This window comes from Prionailurus bengalensis, chromosome E1, assembly GCF_016509475.1.
Source record: "Prionailurus bengalensis isolate Pbe53 chromosome E1, Fcat_Pben_1.1_paternal_pri, whole genome shotgun sequence".
Classification (NCBI taxonomy): Eukaryota; Metazoa; Chordata; class Mammalia; order Carnivora; family Felidae; genus Prionailurus; species Prionailurus bengalensis.
In genome coordinates, this window is record NC_057347.1 from 25,860,883 (window position 1) to 25,884,427 (window position 23,545).

General features: G+C 54.5%; 1 protein-coding gene across 1 annotated transcript in view; it reads left to right on the forward strand.

Annotated features, from left to right (window-relative positions):
• BCAS3 (BCAS3 microtubule associated cell migration factor) overlaps positions 1 to 17,537 on the forward strand; it is a 629,762-nt gene extending 612,225 nt beyond the window's left edge. Inside the window, exons 27-28 of the mRNA XM_043582630.1 lie at positions 4,669 to 4,734; positions 16,730 to 17,537. Coding sequence (XP_043438565.1) covers positions 4,669 to 4,734; positions 16,730 to 16,878 — 215 coding nt within the window. The 3' untranslated portion in view covers positions 16,879 to 17,537. The remainder of the gene's footprint in view (positions 1 to 4,668; positions 4,735 to 16,729) is intronic.
• Positions 17,538 to 23,545: the final 6,008 nt, after the last annotated feature.

Genomic DNA, 23,545 nt, shown 5'->3' on the forward strand with positions numbered 1-23,545 from the left:
GACAGGCAGGCTCTCTATAGACACCTGCTGGTTTCTCCACACTAGGCTGGGCACTGTGGGGAAGAGGTAAGGCATGGTTCCTACCCTCAGAGAGGTGAAAGCTCCAGAGGAGGCAACAGTGAACTGTGGGGGTGTTCCTCTCTGGCTCCTATCCCCACCTGCCCACTGGGGCCCACCTTGCAGAGCTGGACCAAACAGAAGTCTAGACTGGTCTCCTGCCCACAGGCTGTGGTCTTTCTAGGATGTGAAGAGCAGGATGAACAGATGCCATGACTGTTGAGGGTGGGGAGAAAAGAGTAAGTCCCCAGAGACATAGGAGCACCCAGACATAGAGCCTAGTGCCATCGGCAGGCCACGAGCACTCTTGCTGAGGGTGGCAGGAAGCAGCCATTGGGACTGGGGGTGGCGGGTGGCTCCGGCAGTGGTGGCATTGTTGGTATTGCTATCTGTGCCTCAGTTCGGTGGCAGAGTGCCTGTCCCTAGCTATTTTCCACTGGTAGGAAAGGCCAAATCTGAGAGTCCAACTACTGCCATTGGGAATAATTTTTTTTTTCTTTTCAGTGGCATTTAGAAACCCTCATCAAGAAATGGGGGAAGCCTGTGACCTTGGGCAAGTTTCTTTCCCATTCTTCTCTAATCCCATGGGTGAGGGAAACCAGTAAATGTGGTAAATGTTTGCCCTCCATGTGTGTTGGTTCCTGGCCGCTGGACTGCTGTACTGAGCACTTTGTGTATGGCGTCTCACTTCCTCCTCTCAACAGTTAACAGCCACACCTCCCAAATGGCCTCGGTGTTCCAGACTCTATGCTAGCCACATAAATCACCAACACCACCAGGTGGACATTCGTCTCTCCAACTCACAAGAGAGGAAAGATTAAAGATTTGAAGTCAGATCATAACTAAAAGATATAGGCTCAAAATGAGACGTCAAGGAAGTGCTGGAAGCCCAGCCTCTATAAAGTAGTGCAATTAGCTGAGCTGAGTTTTCTTCACTCTGGTGTTAGAATAGTTATTTCATTAAGGGTCTTTCCCATGGACAATAGCATTCTCAGGGGCAACCATGGTTATGGTGTTCTTGGCGTTCAGACCAAACCTCCTTACAGGGGTTTCCTGGACAGAGGACATTGTTCCGAGGGTGGAGGGAGGGCCTCTGAGACCGGGTGGTGGTGCTGCAGTCCTGGCCAGATGTGCCTACACCCTTGCCTGCAGGTGAAGGTTGGGTGGGATCTCCCACACCTGTGGGTCCTACCTGTGACTCTCTGTCTGGGATTTCACACACAAGTTGTGGTTCCAAACCCACCCCCACCCGCAACTGTGAATGTTTATTTCTACCCCAGGTAAAGATAATGGGGGCCCTTTAGTGACCCATCAGCCAACTGGGCGCGCTTCTGTTCTCCATGGGTAACAATATTGGGCAAGGGCCTATGGTACTGGTTATTTTAGTCATGGTTAGAGAAGTGGAAATAAGGTTGCACATGTGTATGCAAATGATAAAAGTTGTTGATGAGAAAGATTTGTGAAATTGGAATCTACACAAAACAGAAGTAACTTTGTATAAACTTGACTCAGGAGATCTAGAGAAACAGGTCTGTTGAAATTGTTTCCATTGTATGCCATGCATTCACCTCGTCCAAAAAGTAAGCAAGGCCGAGGTTTAGAAGCATCAGCTGCAACCTCACAAGAAGTGAATTAAGGCCCAGGAACATTAAATAATGAGACTGTGCTCACACTGCCCAAGAATTCAAAGAGACAGAGGGAGGGAGGTGGGGAGGAGAGGGGAGGGGAGGGGAAGGGAGGGGAGAGGGGAGGGCAGGGGAGGGGAGGGGAGGAGAGGAGAGGAGAGGAGAGGAGAGGAGAGGAGAGGAGAGAGGAGAGGAGAGGAGAGGAGAAGAGAAGAGAACAGGGAAGGGAAAGAAAAAACAAAAAGAGATAACTAGGAGGAATTTAAGATCCCATCAGTCTCACTTGGTCAGAGGGTATTTCAGTGACCCCCGACCCTTTACTCAGAATAAGAGGGGATCCCCAGAAGAGGAAGGGGTCTCTCACCTTCAGGGCCTGCTCTGTCTTCCTGTCTCCCTGTTTGCAAAGTGCCCAGGGCCCACATTCCAGCCTCGGCTCCTTTCTGTGAGATTTCAAGTCTTACCGTACTTCCTCACCTTACTTTCCAACCTGATCTCCCCCTTGCTTGCCCACAGTAACCCCTTATTCATATTTCTTCACCACCACCACCTTCGTGCAAACAAGCTCACCTGTCAAAACCATCCCATTGTCTGCCACACATGTGCTGCTCACTCAGCTGTTAGAGTACCCTCCACCCTCCCTCTCTGCTCAGTCACTTTTTTAGACCAAGCTCCAATCTCACCCCTCTGTGAAGCCCTCCCTAACTATGCAGCCAAATGCCCTTTCTCCTCTGAACTTCTGAACCACCTTCTCACTGGACACTTGACCCTGGACAAGTCGTGTATGTTGCCTTTCCCTTTAACTAGCAGTGTCTGATTCCCTTCTACGTGCCACTGGGGGAAGGCTCAGCTCTGGTGGTCCCTTCAGCTCCCTCAGCCATACTGCCCATACTGCTTGTCTTAACCTAATTCTGGTTCCTTGGGCTGAGTCTGATTCATATTTGTTACCTGTAACCACCAACCTCCTCATTGCCCAGCATCCAGCACTGGGACAGGAGCCAAGCTGAGCCCCAGTGAATGTTTGTTGAATGACTGCATGGGTTTTTATGGCTCCTAAGAGGTAAATGAAAGCCAGCCAGAGCAGTGGGAAAAATTACTGTGTTTAAGACACACTTGTTAGTTTCTGGCCAGTCATCAAATCTGATTCTAGGTAGACAGCTTCTTCCTTCCTTCCTTCCTTCCTTCCTTCCTTCCTTCCTTCTTTTCTTTCTTTCTTTATTTCTTTCTCTCTCTCTGTCTCTCTCTCTCCCCCCCCATCTCCATTCTTCCCTTTCTCCCTCTCTCCTACTTCTCTCTGTCCCCCCTTCCTTCTCCTCCCAAGACTGCTAGAAGTCCAAGGCAGAGGCAGAACTATAATGGGAGCTTAGGGCTGAGAGGCTTCCCTGCGCATTTTTCAGTTGCCCAAAGTCTACTTTGAATTCTTTAACCAAAGCACACTGTTTCCTATCAACAAGGAGGAAGTGCCAGTGTGGCTTCTTTGGTGAACCTTCAGAGCCCCCTTTCCAGGTATTGCCCCCAACTTGGAGGTGGGAGTCCCTGTGGAAAATGTACAGGCTTGGACAAGCAGGTGGGGAAGGGTGGCTGCACCCCCAGATGAAGGCCCTCCTCTGGAGACATTAACATAGGTAAATGGTTAACAAAAGGGAGTATTTCTCTCTGTTCTTCCTCCTCTGCCAGAGAATTCACCTTTAACCATTGACCTCTCTGTGAGGTGTGAGATCTAAACAAAGTTGAACACAGTCATGGATCGTTAAGTACCCATCTTTCCCTCTGCTCCTGCCTCTGCCTCCTCAGAAGATGGTCTGAGGTATACGGACCACCCCCCATGTTTGATGGCTGGTAACAGAGGAGAGACACACATACACACAAACACACAAAAAATAACAGTTGGAAATGACCCTCTGACCCTTTCGGAATCCAGATCCTCACTATACCAAGAAGGACAAGCCATGCCAATCTGATTGAACTGAACAGAATGAGACATTTCCAAGTACCTGTACCAGAATGAGTGGTCTAACCTCTGACATTTGGTGATTTATTTCTCCTTGCCCACTTCTCTTTGAACCCCAACCCTACCCCGAGGCAACTGCGGGGCCCACTGCATAAGCATAGATTTTTTACTTTTCTGCCAGAATCCTCCAGCACCAGGCTTCACAGACCTCCCCCAATTCCCCCAACATCTTATTTAGTATAGCTTGATAGCTTGCAATTCCACTCCTCTGTGGGCTTAATTAGGTTTGGGAAGAATCGACACCCAGGTTTTTCATTTGTGTAGGGTTACTTTTTCCATTCTGTGTCCTCCCTGTGCTCATTCTACTGGCATGTTCCCATCCTCTCTGGGCTCCAGTTGGCCGGGACCAGCATGCCGTCTCCACTTTGATGTGTACGTTGGTGCTGGCCTCAGAGGTGGGTTGGGAGAGTGCGGGCTAAGCCTGCCGGGGTCCTGCTTACATCTGGGCCTGGCTGGGTCCTCGGAAGGGTTGGAGATTCTTTGATTTCACACTTTGTTCATCCCTAAGCCATGGAAAGCTGAATATGAGTGTACAGTTCATGCCTTTGAGCGTGTTCTCCATGATCCTTCTCTCAGCAGTCCAGCCACACTGCCAAGCAGCTTTGAACTTCAGGCCTGGTTCTACCTCCGTGGACCCCAAGAGGAGGAAGAATGCTTGAGGGGCCACCCAAAGTGCTGGGTTTACCTCCACATCTTTTCCTGCCCCCAGGGCCGTGCAGCAGGCAGGAATGTGGGCACTCGGTAGGCAGCACTGGGCAGGAGGAATAGAAGGAAGGATGGCAGTGGTTTAGGCTCGTGAGAGATATAGGTAAAAGCCTGCATGTGTTCTTCCTTGGAACAGACCACAAACACCCCCTGCAGAGCTCTCAATGGTCAAACCAGATTCTGATACCTACTCTCTTTGGTTTCAGCTCTTGCTGCTCTCTCAAAGGTCCATTTCGTGATCCTCTTTAAAGAAATATTCTATTTTCAATACAGACACAGCCCTTGACGTAGCAGTAAAAACCACCACCCCCGAGAGACATGTGGCTGTGAAGTATGTTGGTATGTAACCTCCCGTCTTTGCCTACGTGCAAGGCTTTGTCCCTCAAGAAGTTGCCCCTTTACCCCCTGGTGCTCAGGCTTCAGGAGGCACTGAAACAAGGGCAGGAGGTCAGCACAGACAGGAGGTACCTTCTGGCAACAGACTGGTTTGGGATGGGAAGTAGTTGCTGTTCTTCACCCAACAAGAGTTTCTTTGAGACCCTCGTTCCCAGCCCCCCACTTTTAAGATGGAAGTCAAATTTTCGGATTCTGCTGTGCAGAGCAGAGAGGTCACTAGGCTCTAATGCATTTACCATTGACTGCCCCTCTTGTAGTGCGTCTATTAGTGAGTAATTTGATTTGTACCTATTCATTTGCAGTCCCTGCAGGAGCCTGGAGCTGGCCCCTAGTATAATTGGTGCTGTCTCTATTTTTACATCATTAGATTAGCCCCGACTCCTGGCCACTTGTTGTCTGCGCTTGTCTGTCCATTTATACAACCTAATGTAACACAAAATTCATTACTGATCACATTACTTTCAACTCTGAAGCCAGCCTTGTGATAAACATTTGGTTAACCCTTCCCTGCCCACAGGAGGGCTGACAGAACAAATGCACTTCCACTCGACAGGCAAATCAATATCTTAATACACCAAAGTGGAATTGCATTTCTAGATTTGTTATTCCTCCTGGAGGAGCAAATGGAAAGGCTGGTCTGAGCTAGCTGAATTGAATAATGAATAGAGCCCCGGCACCAGCAGCCAGTCTGTGAACAGAGCACAAAGGCAGACCCGGCATCCACCCCACTTTTTCGTCTGGACGGGTGGCCCCACAGCAATTAACTGAGACTCGTGCTCCTCCCGCAGCCATGGAGTGTGGGTGCCAGAGCGCAGGCTGGGACAGTAGGGATCTTGGCCCCACTGTCATTCTCTTTGCTAGGCTTGGCCTAGGACAACTGGCTTAAGTTTCCTTAAAACCTTCTCCACTGATATGAAGGCACCAGACTCATGGCCTTGGCACTAATGTCACCAAGAAACTAATTAAATTCATTACTAAACGAAAGTTTACCATTTGGAAAAAGATACACAAAGTTATTCCTACTTAGAGCGAGGTCAGCAATGTTGGGATTGTGTGTGTGTGTGTGTGTGTGTGTGTGTGTGTACGTGTGTGCACAGGTGCACCAGTCCCCAGGATGAGCATTCTCTGGCATGGAAACACCACATGAACCTGAAAGGGTCCTAGTTCTCTGATAGAGATGATGGTGAGGACTCTAGTACAGGACCCTCTAACACAGGTCTCATATAGCTCTGTTTAATCTAGAAGATTCTCCCCTACACCACCCTGGTTATCCCCTTCCCAGCCCCTGTTTGTCTTTGGGGCACACCCACTATAAGTCATTAGCTTGCAGGACAGCTTGTTTCAAAAGGGAAAATATCCCAACTTATAAAGAAACTCTTGTAAAGCCTATACCACAAGGATTAGAAAAATAGGCACAGAGGAAGTAGAATGGAACCCATTACCATGAAAGTCTTAAATCCCTAAGTTTAAAACTAAAAAAGCCATAAACAGAAGATACCAGGTTGGGAAGGGGAGCTAGAAAAGGCAGCGTGTTTAGGGGAATTCTGCTTGAATTCGGGGAAGTCCTGAACAGGCGACTTAGGAGAGGCATCGAAGCCTCAGATTAGTGGGCCTCCTTCCTGTTGAGCAGGCCACCTTCCACCTCTGAGGACTGCACCTTGGACCCTGTTCAGAGCCTCAACATGCCAGAAACAACCAGCAATCCTGGGAGACATAGAGATCCCAGGGATTCTTTGAGAGGGCTCAGCGCTGCTCGTGGCCTTCTCCATTCCTCCAGCATTCCCCGTGCCTCCCTCCTTTGTGTGTGGAGGAGGGCCAGGGGCAGGGTGTCGCCTTGCCGCAGTCCCTGGGCTGCAAGCTGAGAGTTAAGAGGTACAGGGGGATTGCCTCACCCTGCCTGATGGTGGAAAGCTCCATTTCCCACAGAGGGACTAGAGGGCCAAGCCAGAAACTTTGGAGACTCTCAAGAGCTTCCCACTGTGAGGAACTACAAAGAGGGGATCCTCGCCTCTAGTCAGTGAGAGGACAGGGGTGTGTCCTGGCATAGCCTGGGTAGACAGCTGCCTCCTCACCCCTACCCAGCCCACAGCATACTAACTTTCTCAGTTGCCAGCCTGCTGCTTTGGCCTCAGCTGTTAATCGTCTCAGGTGGGTAAGTGGGCCAGTGGGGGAGAGAGGCTTCGTGTAGCCCCTGCCGGCCCAGCCCCTTTTTAGCTCTAGAAATCAGAGCACAGACCTCTGGTTTGCAGAATGGGACAGACCAGTGGCAGGGAGGAGAATGAGTCGGCCGGCTGGTGGGATGAGAGACTGATTTCTTAACCTTGATGGAAAGGGGGAAAGCCACATCTTACCAAACTCTTCCGCTGCATCATAGAGAATTTAATTATGTTTGGACATTTGAATGAGAACCAGATGTGGCTCTGGCCCTTCAGGCCAGCAGGGTTCAAGGAGCTGCGTCTCTCCTGTGGTCTGCAGACCCCTGTGCTGTCTCTTAGCCCTGGAGGGCTACTCTTTGGGAACACCCTGCCTGGGAGCTCGGTGGGGTCTCCTGAGCTTCAAGGCTGGACTGTAGGTGATAGGCAGGTCAAGGCTAGGTACCAAGCACCGGTTCCACTAGAGAGTTTCCAAGCGCTGTGTCGTCCTGGTAGCCATGCTGAGTGGGCATGTTTGCAGGGCCCTCATTAGCACCCTCACCTACCCCACACGCAGACACACACACACAAAGAACTCATGTCCCAGTACCTGGCGGGGCATTCTCTACCACCAAAGACACATCTCCGAACTACCCAGGCCTGAGTCTACCTTAGATGGCGTCTACCAAGGCTCGGCCCCCAAGATTGTGTGTGACCTGGAGCCAGAAAGGCCTTTCCAGGCCCTCTTGCATGGGGAGCCCTTCTCCAGGGGTCTCAGCCTGCTGAAACACCAGAGATGGCAACACTGATTTTCCAGCCAAAACACCACTGCAGTAATAGTGATCTCTTACACGTGTTCAGTGAATGTTCTGCTTCTGAGAGCCCCATCACATTCCTTTCTCTTTAGAGCCTCACACACCCAGTGAGGTTGCCAGAGCAGCCCCTCCCCACCCCCCTGACAGATGCTGAAGCAGACAAGGAGTGAAGTGACTCGCCCAGGTCATTCAGCACGTGGGCGGCAGGACTGGCGCAAGAGTGAGCCCTCCGTCTCCTACTCTTCCTTCCTGGCATCTATAGCGGGGTTCAGTGCAGAGCTGTTCCCGGAGTGTGGCTTCAGCCAGATTTACCAAATACCTCAAAAACAGGGAAACATGAGCCAGGTCCGCTCAGCCTTTGCTGTCCCCATGTAGAATAGGTTGTGACAGGGCAGGATTTAAAGTTATAGTAACATAGTGGTACTGAGAGGGTCCCTGAACATGGGATACTAGTCCAGGTGGTCTGGGTGGGGGATCCTGCTGTCTTGTGCTTTGAAGCCAAGACTTAGGAAGGCTTAGGTAATGTGGGTTTCCTGGGATTGGAGTGTGGCAGCATTTCTGGTTCAAGTCTTTCCCTACCTGGGATTGGTTGCCTCATCATGGCTATTATTTGGGGGGACCTGGGGAAAGGCTCTAGCCCCCATCCAGACCAGCACACCTTCTGGCTCATACCCCACATACTGCCATAGCTCATCAGCTGTTCAAAGGCTGTGAAGGAACCTGGGGTCAGGCCATGAGCTGCTCTGTTGTAACTCAGATGTTCTGTTCTCCACTCTCCCAATACACACACACACACACACACACACAGCCAGTTCCAATGGAGAGAGGGGGCACAGGATGTGGTAAGAGACTGGTCTTTTGAACATGGATCCTCCCTCCTGAGTCTTCCTCATTCCTCAGGCCTCCCTCCCCCGCTCTTTCTACTTTTATTCTCCCTTCCCCAACATTCCAGCATGCTCAGCTCCTGCCACCCCCCTCTGCCTACTGGGCCCACCAGGAGTTTGTGAATCTAGCTACCTCTATGCTTCCACGTCATGATATTAATGCCACACTGGCCCGCTGTCATGAGTAGCCTTCCTCTTTGGCTACTGGAGGGAAAGGGCGATGAGGAAGAAAGGTGATGTGCCTTTTCCCCATTTTTCCTTGACGGAGGCTGTCTGCTTGCCTAGTCTCCTCAACCATCATCCTTTCCACAACTTTCCACAACTGACCACAATCTTCCAGGAGCCAGTGGATGCCTGGGAGGATCTGAGGTCTTCCCTAGACTTCAGGTCTCCTGCACCCCAAACCCTAAGGTTATTAGGCACATGCATGGCCCCAGTGGCTAAGGGAAATAGTTTGTAATCTCCTGAGCCAAAAGCACCAGATATTTACTCTCATTGTTTGAAACTGAGGGGGGGGTGCAGAGCAGGCCATGTGGTCCTAGCCTTGTTCTGTGGCTTTCTGGGCCTCAGTACCTGCAGGGGTCAGGGACGAGAACTGGGCAAGGGGGAGAGAAAGCACATTTGTGGGAGCCCTGTGGGTTGAAAAGGACTCCAGCTAAGAAGGACGCACCTGCCTTCCCACAGGCTGTGTGCAGTCAGGTCACCAGAAGTATGTAACATCAGTGGGCCAGGGCTCTGCACTCAGCATAGGTGTGAGGCCTGGAGGCAACCAGGCCAGAATTAGCCCTGTTTCTTCTCTACTCCCAGATTTCATCAGCCCAAACCAGGACTCCTATTATCTGGATGTGGAGGGGCCATTTCATCCTCAGCTTCAAGAAGCTGCCCTACTTCCTTCTACAAGCATACCTGGAAAGGGGAGGGTGACCTGTGTCCCCCAGCCCCATCCTCCCAAGATGTCCGTGCCGGTCTCTTGGCATCTCTGCCAGCCCTGCAGCCTGTGGGGTTGCCAGAGGAGGAGAGGAGCCCGACACGGCAGGGTGGGCCTGGCAGAGGGCTGGGGAGAGGGAAGGTATGGGGGAGGCAGCAGCCTCCAAGGTGGGCATTTCTGAGTGTGGAGAAAAGCAAGGCCACTTCCTTTACCTGCTACCCTTTCGTCCTCCTCAAAATTGCCAGTGCTGAGGCTGGCTCCAATCCAGAGAGTGGTCTCTGACAGGGCTGTTGGGGTTTCTAGAAACATTTGTAACCAACTCCCTCTCTGTCTCTGCCTCCCTCAGCCGCACTCTGGAGGAGAGAGCAGTAGTTTCCAGACCCAGGACTGTTGTAAGACAAGCAGCCCAAAGCTGTCTTACACCGCTGCCTGGTTGGCATCCAGGTCATCTCTCTGGATTCCACCATCGGGAGGCTGTCAGTCCTGCTCAGCCCCACAGGATGCATTCAAGACCCCTACCTGCTTAACTCTTCTGTCTCTGAGTCCCAGTTTGCTTGGTCCCCAGCCTGTTGGTAGGCCGTGGCTGACCAAGTCGATTACTTGAGGCAGACCCCATTCGGATCCATCTGCTGAACTTGGCAGCAGTCCAGTAGTCCCCTGGTCTCCTCTCCATATATCCCATCCAGAGAAGTTCTGAAAATCTCTAACTTCCCAGTCAGAGCACCACCCCCTCCTGCCCACCCCAACCTCACTTCCCAGCCAAGAAGGGGATTGGAATATTTCTGTTTGCAGACCTCCTCTGAGCCAGGCAGTGGGCAGGATAGGGCAGTTTGGCTGGCTGTTCTGGGTTCCGAGGCCACCCACGCCCCTGGGGTGCCACTGAGCCCAACCCAGGCAAGGGGCTTAACCACAGGCCCTTCTGATAGGGAAGAACGGGAAGGTGGACGCAGGAGGGAAAAATCAATGCATGTCAGCAGGGTTGGAAATTTATTTTCCAGCTTGGAAAAGGGTATTTACAAAGAGGCAAGGAGGGAAATGAAATGTGTAAACACATATCTGCCATCTTCCTCAGCAAGCCATTTCTTGATTAAAAAGAAAAAATCCTTCCCAAGCTCCAGTGGAGGGCGAGCTGCTAGGGCCCTGTTTGGCAGAGGCACCTGCTGGAGAGGGAAGACGAGAGGGACCCAGAGGATCCTGTGGACAGTCACAATCATTAATACAATTGCAACAATAATAGTAACTCACATTTGCTGGATGGATGCTTTAAGCACTTTGTGATGCACTCTACCTGCATTACATTATTTAATTAAATTCTTACAACCACACTATGAAACAAACATTGTTGTTCTCATGCACAGGAAACTGAGGTACAGGAGATGCTGAATAACTTGTCCAAAGTCTCCCAGGTGGCAGCAGGCCGGAGCCTGTGCTCTTAACCATTTCCCTAAACTGCCTCCCCACTCTGGCCAGACACTGCCCCTCCCCTCTTCTCAGGCCCCTGAGGCTGCGGGGTGGGGGTGGGGTGGGGATGGCGGTGGGGGGAGCCTTGTCCCCTCCCACTGCCAGGAGTGGATAGGCTGTGGGTGCAGGGTAAGACTCTGCCCTAAGGTCTAATCCTACTCCCACCAGCCTCTTGGGTGGTTAGCTTAGGACTGAGCTGTGTGGCTGCAGCCAGGGCCCAATAAAAGTGCTCTGCTAATCCCTTTAATGAGCAGCATCGTGAGGCTCTAGGTGTACAGAATAGGGCTGGCTGCTGAGCACAGCAGAGGGGCCACTGGTAGATGCTGCTGCTTTTGTGGTGGAGGAAGTGCCAGGGCTGCCTGGAGGCTGAACCAGGGGTCCCAGGCGCCCTCTTCCCAAACACACACACACACACACACACACACACACACACACACACACAGTACTGCCCTCATTGACCCTGCTGGATCCCAGAAACAGGCCTCCCTCTGAGTCCTGAGCCTTGAGCTTTCCACAATTACCCCCCACCTACCAGAAGCCTCAGGGGCTTCCCTCAGAGTCTCTGATTGGCCAACTGACCCACTGCCATCCTGCCTAGAAGAGGCCTGAAGAGGGTAAAGCCCAACTATCTTCTCGACCTGAAGTCGGGAGACTTCACTCCCAACCTTCTACTGGGATCCCCTGCCCACCTGGGCTTCCCCAGCTCCCCGCAAGTCTCACCTAGTACCTGTCCTCAGCGTTTTGCCCCCTCCCAGGAAATGGGGGAACAAAGACCATGGCATTTAGTGGGGACCTTTGCAAAGGGGCTGCAGTATCCTCCTGTGGGATGAGGGAGTGAACTACCACAGAGACTCCCTCATTCTGCACGGCCCAACCCCGGGTGGGCCGACATTTGCAGCCAGCCAGACTCCTGCCTCCTCACACAGACTAACCGTGACTCCTCCCTAGGTCTCCTTTGCATACATGCCCAGGTAGCAGAGTAGCTCTCTCTGACAAGGGCAGCCACCTCCCTGCCCCCTTTGACACCTTTGCATTTTGCCAGACTCCAGGTGGAATGGGAGCAACGAGAGGCTTGAGCATTCCCTTTCCTTCACTTATTTCTCGAGAGCCCAGGCACCTCCCTTGTAGTTGCTGCTCATCCCATTGTGCCCCTATCCCCCATGACTTGCCCATCCTGGTCATGGCATCAAGGGGCATCTGTGGATAGTAGGCCCATTCTCCAATGAGAGCCAGTATGGGAATGGGTGGGCACAGCCAGCGGTGGGCATTGGGACCCAGTCGGTGATGCCTGGAGTTGCCAACATCTCCATCCTGGGGCCACACCGGCACCAGTTCTCTCTCAGGGAGACTGTATACCTAGAGCCGGTGGCCTCCTACTCTTCCTTGGTTTTGCCGTCTGTAAGATGGGGAGACAACCACCCAACTCCCCGGCACACAGGGTCGCTGGAGGATGTGAGGGCACAATAAGTTATCTTCTCTCTCAGTCCAGCAACTGGTCTGGGAACTATTCCTCATCCCCTACTGTGCTTTGAGGCCAGGGGAGCAACCTCTCTTAGAGCTGGCATTTTCCCACTGGCCAGAATCTGCATTCTTCTAAGCAGAGAGGCTGCTGGGAGTGATTTCTTAGCCACCACCACCCCCCGCTCGACAGAGCCCCCAGCTCCCCTCTGCAGCCCTGGCAGGTAGCTGGTGGACTCTCCCCACAAGCTCACCTCAACTTCGGCAGAGCTGCCCAGAACTGGGGACTTGGGAATGGGGAAGGAGGGCAGCAGCCCAGAGGCTTGGCCCCGGAGTCAAAAGGTCTGGAGGTGTCCCCCAGAACTCTGCAGCCTGCCTTTGTCTCCTCTCCCTCTAGCAACCTGCCCACATGGGGTGTCTCCTGGCACCCTTCTCTCCCCTTCCCACAGCTGCCCTCATGCTCTGTGTGCAGCTCCTCTCTCCCCACCCCCCCCATGCCGAAGGGGGTCTCCACTCTGTCACACCAGTTCCAAATCTGGGACCCTGAAGACTGACCGGTCCTCACCCCCCTACACGTGCATGTCACTACCCTCCTTGACTGCAGGACTTTGCTGCAAGCCTGCCCTCCTCCCAGCGTGACACCCCACACCTCCTCACTCCTCCTCCACCTGCTTGCAGAGATCAGTGTACTTCTCAATCGTTGTCCATATCTTTTCCAAAAAGATTCCTCAATGCTTTTCTTTTCAAAAGGGAAAAAAAAAGGAAAAAAAAAACAATGCCAACAGCCCAGCGTCCGTGAGCAACCCAACAGTAACAAAGCAGGTGTTCGGGATGGAGGAAGGTAAGGCCACACATTTCCATTTGCCGCTTGCTCCTAGGGCTGGGCGGCCGGGGTAACTCGAAGGTGGGGGAACCTGTGTGCAGCCCTCTTCCACTTGCTCTTCCGCACACACTCATTGCCCTGTCTCAGTGAGAAGAGAAAAGGGGGTTGACGGAACGGAAGGCATATGGAAAAGTGCCCAGGTCCAGCCCGGCGCTGGCTCTTTCACTGATAGTCCATACTTGAGAAGAAGCTCCCGACTCCCCTTCCCACATCATTCATTCAAGAAATGTTTTCTGAGCACCGACTCTTTTCCAGGCCCAGTGGTTGGCATCAGGGATACAGAGATAAGGCACAGACCCAGCCCCTGAGAGGCTTTCCCCCTGGATGGGGACACACAGTGTGAACAGATGGTGCACAGAGTGTTAGAGGGCCTGGGGCAGAAGGAAGTACAGAGCACAGTGGGGCCTGGCCAGCTCTGCAGGACAGCAGGACAGGCTCACGGAGGAGTAGACACATGTGCTAACCTTTGGAAGATGAGTAGGTGTTCTGGGGGCCTGGGGAGCCTGGGAAGGGTTTTTCAGTCAAAGGAAATTGCAACAGCACAGACCCAGGGGCCTGAGGCAACTTGGAGAGATCCCAAAACTGCACAAGTTCATTACTTTGGTTCTTCAAATCCAATAATGAGTGGCATTGGTGAGGTGGGGTCTCAGGGGCAGGTCATGAAAGGTCATTTTTATAGTGCTGAATTTAGGCCTTATCCTGAGGACTATTGGGAGTGATAAAGGTTTTTAAGCAGAGAAAAAGCGAGATGAAGTTTGTGCTGTAGACAAGCCATTCTGGCTTTGGTAAGTGGGATGGACAGCGGGTGCTGGAGGTTAGAAGCCCAGTAGGCAGTTCTTGAAATTATCTAGGTGGGAAGTGCAGGCCTAACCAGGCAGCGGCAGTGCGAGTGGAGAGGAGGGATGAGGCTGGAGGAGATCGACTGGGCAGAGCTTGACCACCCAGGATCTGGGGGCAGGGGAGAAGCCTGCCCACTCCCATCTTACCCCAGGCCTAACTGGTGAAGAGAAAATGGGAGCCAGGCAGGTCAGGCTACATCTGGCCCCCTAAGAATGGCAAACTCATAAGTCCCTTTAGCAACGGTCCCTGCACTGTCACATGATGGGATGAGGTGTGAGTGGGACCCCTGGAGCTGCCGAGGGGGTTGCCCTTGGCCAGTGCCAAGAGGCAGTGGGGGTGCTGTGCTTGGTCCTGGGCTCCAGTCTCCTCAGTTTCCTTGGCAGCGTGGATGTGTCAGAACTTTGCATCAAGAGCTATGGGCCTGTCCCCCAGCTCTGGAAGGGGGCCAGCCTTCCCTATACTAGTGGCCATTCCTGCTCCTTCATCTGGGGCTTTCTTGCTTAGGCTTGGTGTCCAGATCCTAAGGAAGCCCCTGCTTTCCTTGCTACTGCGGGTGCTCCTCTCTCCTGCCCTCCTGGCCCTGCCGTTAGCGCCCCCTAGTGCCAGGATGGCTGTGCATGAGGGCAAGGGTCTCTGAAATCCAATGGGGCCTCAGAGATCCCCCACACGCTCCTTGGCTTGCTTGTGGGCAAAGAAGGGAACAAAGGAAGCTTTCTTGGAGTCTGATACTTCCATGCAGAAATTCCAGGGTCTATTCTTTGCTTTCCCATCCTGTCCCTCTCTTGGCACATGGTCTGTACTCGCAAGTTAGGGTGAGACCAGAGAACGAGTAGGGAAAACAGAGCTCATGCAGTAGTCACCTGCCTTGTTTTCTGTCCATATGTAGATAACTCTTGATGTATCCCAGGGCCCCTGGCCCAACAGGGAAGCCAGTGCATCTTGGAGACTGGGACCATCATCGGGCCCACAGCCCCCTCCTTCCACTGCCCCCTATCTGCTGAGAGGTTCCAGTGTCCAGTGCACCCTTCCAGCCTGGACCCGGGCCCCAGACATGTCTATGCAGCCTGAGGGCCCCTCACGCCCAGGTACAGGTGCCTGCTCTGAAGGCACACTCTCCCACCCCATTCTGTGGTGGCTGCGGGGTAGCTTCTGTGCTTTGGGGGTGACCTATAAAGAGTGGGAGTCAGTGGTTAGTGCCTGGATGGCTGCTGGTGGCCAGCCCAAGAGTAAAGTTCATGATTCATTCCCTAACCAAAACTAGCTGTGCTGTGTGTGTATGATGGCAGGGGGCCTGGGAGCAGGTGCAAGCCGGAGATAAAGGTCTCAAGCCAGACCAGACAAGTATAACATTCAAGCACACCTTGCTGTTCCAAGTGGCAGCTTTGGGGTCCAGAGCTCCCGGGGTGGACGGTTAAGATCCTCTCAGTCCCAGGCAAGTGTACCTTGGAAGAAGAGAAATTGCAGGTCACCACATCTTGGCTTGGGGTAGGCTCCCAGAGTCTTCCCAGGTATGTGTGTGCCCGCACCTCAGAGCCCACTATGAGGGACTGAAAGGGGATAGAAACCAGCCGCTTGCAAAAAACCAAGGTGTAATTCCTTCTTCCTTTCATTCAGCACGCAAAGAAATCTATTTCCACCCCACCTGCTCCAGTCCCTATCTTAAGTCAAGAGATGGTGGTGGGGACAGTTAAGGTGCCCACCACTCAATGAGATAGGGCCAGTTGCCCTATCTAAGATGGCAGCATGGCTGTGCTGGGGCCAGGGAAAGGGCAGTAGAAGGGGTTGGAGCCTCCCTGCCTACTTCCCAGGGCAACCCTGAGCAAGTACATTCTGAGGGGCCTCCAGGACACTTGAGGGATAAGAGGAAGGAAGGAAGGAAGGAAGGAAGGAAGGGGATACTGCAGGCAAGTAGGGACCTTCCCTCCATTGGAATAGGCCCCTCTCAAACCAGGCATTCCCTCCTGCAGGGAAACAGGACACTTTCCAGGAGGTGCCAAAGATGAGCCAAGGCCTGGCCAGCAGGCAGATTGGATGGGTCAGAATATGTGAACAAGTGAGTTGCTAAGCCAGGGTGGAAGCTCTGGGTAACAGGCAGGGCCAGGGAGGAAAGGTAGGGACAGATCAGGCAGGAAAGCTGCAGTCCTTGCTGTGGTCTATCTTTTCTCCTGCCTAACCAGTAGATGCAGGACCGGAGCCACTTACGGAATTGGGGAGCATGCTGGCTGAGCATGAGTATGTGTGCAGGTGTGGGCACACGTCCCGTGTATGGCAGTGTGGTCCAGACAAATCAGCAGGGTGGCCATACTTCTGGCCCAAAGGGGTTCCCACAGTGAGGGAAAGACTGTGGCCTAAAACTGGAGTCTCCTAGCCAAGGGAGCTTCTCCCTCCTTCGGCTGAGCTCCCTGTGACCTGAGCTGCTGCCTGGTGCATCTGGGGAGCAGGTGGAGATCCCCCTCCAGGCAGACAGCCCAGCCCAGGGTGTGCCCCTCCCCCCAGACCCACTCTGACCAGGCCTGGTCCTCTCCTCTGTCTTGCAGAACTACAGCGAGAGGGAAGCATCGAGACTCTGAGTAACAGCTCAGGCTCCACCAGCGGCAGCATCCCAAGAAACTTTGATGGCTACCGATCTCCACTGCCCACCAACGAGAGTCAGCCGCTCAGCCTCTTCCCTACTGGCTTCCCATAGTACCAGCAACCTGCTTCTGACTGGCCGGCCCACTCACCTGCTGGGGGGAGGGGGAGAAGCCCCCCTCGTGGTCCTACCCTTCAGTCTCTGCTCCTCTTTCACCAACCACCTTCCCCAAGCTTAGTGACAACAGCCGCCCACCCTCCCTGGATGGAGAAGAGACCCTTCTCCAAAGCACCTTGGCACACTCTGACCTCTGTCCCCCATCAGTGGGGCTGTGGCTGAAAAAGACTCTGCAGAAGTTCCGTCCCCTCCTCTGCACATGATGTCCTGCATTGGATCCGCTTTTGTATTTTCTAACCATACCCACAGGGGGCTTGGGAGGAGAGAGAGTGGATGGCCCGCCTGGGCATTTTGACCCTGAGCAGACAGCTCTAGCCCACTCCTGGCTATGATATGCACTGCCCAGTTTCTCTTGGCCAACCTCCCTTTGGCATAGGGTAAACTGAGGCCCAGAGTATCAGGGAAGGAGGAAGGAAGGAGAAGCACCCCCCCTTCCTCTTTTCTTTCCCCTTTGGCTCATGGGAAGGATTTGTCTTTTTTGTCTGTAAGCCCTTTTACCCTGGTCCTGTACTGTTGAGTGAAGGAAACCGTGGTTACCAAGACCCTGTCAAAAAGTGCACGTCTTGTCCAATAAATCACGCTGCAATTGGTGTCTATCCCTGAGTTTCTGGGATCAGGGTCCTCTCCAAGCACCGAGCAGAGTCCTGTGGGCCTGACCATGTGTCCCTGCTTCCAGCACCCCCTGCCTTGATGATACGAGCAATTGACTGGAGAGTCAGTGGGGGGGGGGGGGGGTAAGAAGGAGGAGAATATTTGCTCTGCAATTTGGGTAGGGCCTGATTTAAATTTATTCTCCAAATTTCTTGCCTGTTACCAGAGCAGGTAGTTCTGGAGGCACCACAGGCCTGGAGCCTCCCTGGCTGTGGCAGTCAGGGCCAGTCAGGTCCTCGACATGGGCTAAGGGAGGACTGCTGGAGGAAAGACCCTAACCTTATCTTTAAGGCGGGCACTTTGTAATTGCTTCTTTTTTCAAACTCAGAAGGTAAAAAGTTAGGTGTAGGTAGGTCTCTTGAAACGTGGCTGGAACCTTGGATGACAGGTTCCTGATTTTGTTCCCCTATCTCTTCCCAATTCTGGACCTAAAGTGAATGGCAGAAAGGAGACAGGAACAGCAGGAGCAAAAAGGGGTGTTGAGCATGAAGGAGACTAATGCTAGCCCTTGTTCCCCTCTTCCCTGAGAACCCAGAAAAGCCTGGGAGGTTTGAAGGAAACCCACTGAGCCAGGTGTGGTTTGGGGTAAAGTTTAATGTAATGGTTGCAGATGAGTTGAATTCACAAATAAGCAGGGATCCCCATGCAACCATCCAGCCAGAACTGGAGCAGCATCTAGAGGCTCTGCTCCTTTCACATGCATCCCATCCAGTCCTCACAACTGAAAAGAGACTTCATCCTCAGTTCCCTCCACCGGGTCAGCTGGGCATCTTGGGAGACCTCCACCGGGTCAGCTGGGCATCTTGGGAGAAGCGGGACCTGAATCAAACTAGGCTCTGTAGGCTGAGTAGATGGCCTTCCATAGGGTGGCTTAAGCCAGTCCCTCCTGTCTGGGGACCTGCAAGGTGAGGAATCACATGCCCTAGAGAGGCATGGCTGGGAACATAAGGAGGTCTGGGCACAGCCAGTGGGGGCTGTCAGACTAGCAGCAGCTTTTCACCATTTCAGCTGAATCAGAGACACTGATGTGTCTGGCACATCCCCAACCCCCAGCCAGAGCAGTGTTTCAGTCAAAAAGGGACGGCGAAAGAGGTGCCACCAGGCTGCCAGTGCATACTATCTATTGCTTGGCTCCCTGGGGATGGGTCCAGAGCTCTAGGAAAGGTGAGCCCCTCTGAATCCACGTGGGTTTATGGATGGAGCAAATATGGGGAGCTCTCTCCAACCATTCAGGGAACCGGCTGGCAGCTTAGAGTCAGGAGTCCTCCCTGGCTCAGCCCTTTCCCTCCAGGGGGTGCAAAACATCTGTGGCCTCCTCTAGTCAGGGAAAGTGGTGGGTGTAGGGCTGGACTTGCCGGCTGAGCTTGCAGGACAATCTGGTTATTCATCTGCTCACAGCCAGGGCAACTCTTTGAGTATGTGGGGGAAGGGGAAGGATAAGAGAGGCCAGATAAGCTGGCCCCATGGCGGCTGCCACAGAGCTCAGGTTATCAGAGAGGCCTTGGGCCTGGCCCCTGGCTAATTGGGGAGGTTATGGACCCTGCCACAGCCTGTAATCAGCTGGAAGTGAGATCTGGGCCCCCGGGTGGGGGACCTCACTGCCCACTGGCCCTGGAGCAGCCAGCCTCCTATCCTCTAGAGATAACACCAAGGGCAATCTCCCACCTCACCCCCCAGAAGCCCAGCAGACCTCCATGATGGCATTACTTACCTAGGAGGCCATTAGAACAGGCATCTAGTTGTGGCCTGACCGAGTGACCTTGAGGAAGCCATGTGATCTCCCTGATTCTCACAGTGCTACCTGCTCAACGGGCAAATTACCATGGACTTTCTCTCAGTTTGATGCGGGAAAAAATATCTTCATGGTCTGTGAGGAGGCTGATGGGAGTTGGGGTGGCAGCTCAAGGAGGGAGGGCACTGTCTGGGATTGATCTGAGAAAAGGCCCAGTGGTCCCAAGGCAAATTCAGGCACACAAGCACTCTGCCAAACAGTATTAGCTCTGGAAGCAAGCAGAGGCCAGAGCAGGCAGCTGCCAGTCTGGGATTGGAAATGGTTTCTCAGGTGCTCATTTTTCTGCTGTTGACAGATCAGAGAATTTCTAAACTAGAAAGTACTTAAGAGAGCACTGTTTGGTCCTCATTTTGCAGATGAGAAGCCTGCGCCCCAGAGAAGGCCCTGGCCTTGCCCACGGTTACAAAGTCACACAGCTAGTCTGACCTCTGTCTGCTCCTTACTGCCTCACATGCCCTGGCTGGTTCCCTTACAGGGCCAGATTCTGCACTGGCCTGCACCCCCGCACAATCCAAGACTCTGATCCCACTCACCCCCATCCCGTACTCCTGAGAGCTTTCAGACCCAGCCCCTGACTTTGAAGCTGCTCCCCGTCCCTGTGTAACTTGGAAAGGCAGCCCCTTCCTACAGATCTAGAGCTGGAAACTCTAGCGGCAACTGGAGAAAGCATCTGGTATATCTTGTATTCAAAGCAAGAGCCCAGCCTGAGGGTGGGTCTCCGAAGTCTCAGTATTGTCTTGCTGTAGAAGTAGCGGTAGCTATAGGGACAGCAATGACATCACCAGCTTCTAAGGAGTGGATGGAGCCTTGCTCTCTTTTAAGGTCCCAAGGTCCCATCCCAGCTCTGCCACTGGTAGCCATGTGGCTTTGGGTAAATTACTGCACCTCTGGGCTTCAGGGTCCTCATTTGTAAAATGGGGAGAGGTGCAAGCCCTGCCAAGAGGAAGAGCTGGGCTGAAGCAAGCAAAAGGGAAGTTGCAGGTCAAAAAAGGCAAAAGGTTGGTTTGAGGCCCAGAGACTGCCCAGACAGGCCAGGTAGCTCTACCTCGGGAGAGGGAGGGCCGGTGCGGCACAGCTGGAGCCCTGATTGTAGTGCGCAGCCCCCCGGACGCTTCGCCGCCCGGCTCCCTGGGAAAGTTTCTTGAAAGTAAATCCAGATCCTGGTGAGCGCTGGCAGACCAGCCCCGCCCTTCTCTCGCAGGTGGGCTGGTCCTCGGGGTCCTTCCTGCGATTTGCCCCCTCTCTCAAGTGCCACCGGAGCGTGGCCTGTTCGCGCTGCCGTGATCCCAAGCACCCACACCCACCATTTCACAATTGTGTGCGTCCACGCACACTCAGGTTCACAGAGGTACACCTCACTTTTGCCGACCCGCCGCTCCGAAGCGGACAGCGGCGACCAAGAGTCCAGAGCAGCTAATAGTCTGGAGCCCCTTAAGGTTACGGGGTGCTCAAAACTCTGGGGAAGTCGTCCAAAGTTCAGAGGGGACGCGCCCTGGGTTGCCGGCCCACTGACCTCCCCCTCGCCCTCGCCCTCGGGTGTAGAACGACACCCTTCAAAGACAGGTCTGTCCTGGACCAGAGCGGCCAGGCGGGACCTCGGCTTCGCATTAGCCTGAAAGACTGGGGACTGGGCCACACAGGCCGTGGCTGCTCAGGCACTTCCCGGAACCTACCCGGAAAAAAGTGGCCCCGCGCCTTTCCTGGCGCAAGGCCGGGGCCATAACGCGGGCCTGGAAAAGGTCGCACCTCCCGCTCTCCCCACGCCCCCCAAACCATCCCAGCCACTTGGCCCGACCCTGCGCGGGGTAATTGGGTCGGGAGGGAGGCGTCGGGCGGGCGGCGACTCCAGAGAGACTGTGCGCCTGTCAGCAGCAATTTGTCTAAGTGGACGGGACAGGCCCGGCCGCTGTGGGCCAGGGTCATCGAGGCCGCGGCCCCCACCCCAGCCAGACCCGGGACCGCGGGGGAGCCGGGCCCGGCAGCTAAACCGGGCTGGCTGGCGCCAAGACTCCGGGAGGCGCGGGTCGGTCCGGGAAGCGGGAATGGGAAGCAACTCTGTGTCTCCCCGCGCCCCACCACCACACACACATACACACGCTACACGCCAAGACGGGGACAGGCGCCCAGTGGCACCTCCACTGCTGGTCACACGCATAGGCCACACACATCACCTGAGCTTAGCCCGGGCACACTCATTTCCTTAGTACTCTTCTCATGACAGCCCCAGCTACGTCGCACGACGCAGGTCCCCACTCGACCACTAAGCCATCCACGCGGGCGCAGGCGAATCCACGCCCGGTCACACAGACCAAAGACACCAGCAGGTCCCATCAGTGGCCCTTAACCACGCGAAATGTTACGGGGCCAAGGACAGACGGGCAGCCCAGCGAGGCTCAGGACCAAGGAACCACACCTCCCAGGCCTTCCCAGCCCGATTTCCTGGTTGCAGGAAGCTTGGAGCGTACTGAGGGCGCGCAACCACCCGCCAGAGGCGGGGAGGCCCGCGCCCGTCCGACGCCCGAGCCCAGGACTGCCTGGGAGAGGGAGGGGCGGCTGAACGCGCGTCCCCCGCCCGTCTGCGGGGCCCGACCGATGCGAAGTGACAGGGGCCGGAGCTTTGTTGTGGAGCCTCGGCCGCCTGGCGCCAGCCGCCCCCGCCCGTGCCCTCCCCTCTCCAGCCCCGGGCGGCTTGCGAGGCGCCCCCCGGGGCCTCTTAAAGAGACACGAACTCTCAGCCCCGGGGACCACCCCCCCAAGAGGCGCCTGTTCCCGGGAAGGGGAAGTGGGGTAGACCCAGGTGGGGGAGGGGCCGAGCAGGAGCTGGGAACCTCTAGGCGCCGCTCCGAGGCCTCTTGGGCCTCCCCTGCGTGGGTTTTCGAGGAGGCAAGGATATCCCTCGCTGGAGAGTATGGCTGGGGGGGGGGGGGGGGGTTGGGGGCGGTAGATTCAGAATCTTGAGGGCGGCTGTAGCAGGACCTCGGGGTGGTTGCGGGACAGCAAGGCCGGGCAGACGACAGGGGCCTGACTGGAAAGAGCCTGTGACCGCGGGAGGGCAGGTCCATGACCCAGTGGCTGTGGCCAGCTGGGATCGTGGTCCCCAAATGCAGCCGCTGCACCGTCGCCGGGTTTCTTCGGCAAACAACCCAGGCCAGCGTGTTTCTCTAACTCTCCGGGCCTTGGGACTCTGGACCAGCTACGGATCTTTCCCGGGAAAATGTCCGAATTGCATACAATTAGTTGTACACACATTCTTACGAGTAGGAAAGTATGTGTACACACACGAGTTTGCAAATGTATTCACGTATTCCCAGGCCCGCACCCGGATTCCCGGCTAAGGAACGCTGCCCTTTTATCTGGTCACCTCACTGACTGCGCAAACCTGCCCACACATGTCCCTCCCTGAGGGGCCATATCCCGCCTAAATGGAGCCGGCAGGACTTTGCCTATGCAAAGCTGCAACGGATCCTGCCACATCTTCGCAGACTGCGCAAAGGGGAGTCAAAGATTCGTTCCGGACAGAGAGGAGGCACTACAAGAAGAGCAGGGTTTTGAAGGAAAACCCTGTGGGGGCGGCGCTCATTTGCCAGCTGGGTAAAGGAGCTTTGAGGGCTCCGGGACTGGCCTGGAAAAGTAGAAAAAAGGTCGCGGAGGCCAAACCACTCCGGCGGGTCCTGAACCCGCACTCCTTCGACTTAGCAGGCTTTACATGCCAGGTCCACGTGTGCAGCGACAAGGTGCCCTGCGACTTGGTGTGCGTAGTGGACGGCCAGTGTTGCCTGGATCACTGTTGGATGTGGGCTGTACACACCTACCACGCGGGCACAGGGCCCGCGCCGGCTGAACTCACCCTCACTTGTATTGGTTGTGCGGGCAGGAGTGTCACCTATGTGCAGTACGTGGTCCTTCTTATCCTTCGAACGCGACCACCAGGAATCAGTCTGAGTGTCAGCGCCCCAGCCCGATTCACGGCAGGTGTGTGACGGCTTCACTCTCTGGGCACACTCCTTAAGTTGCCGCTCGCGCCGCGCACAGTGGGCACCACCATACAGAGCGCACAACACACACACACACACACACCCATGTGGCGGGGGGGGGGGGGGGGGGGATACTGGGGCTGGTGAAGAACGAAGACTGCCGATAGTCGGGGTGGGGATGGATTCA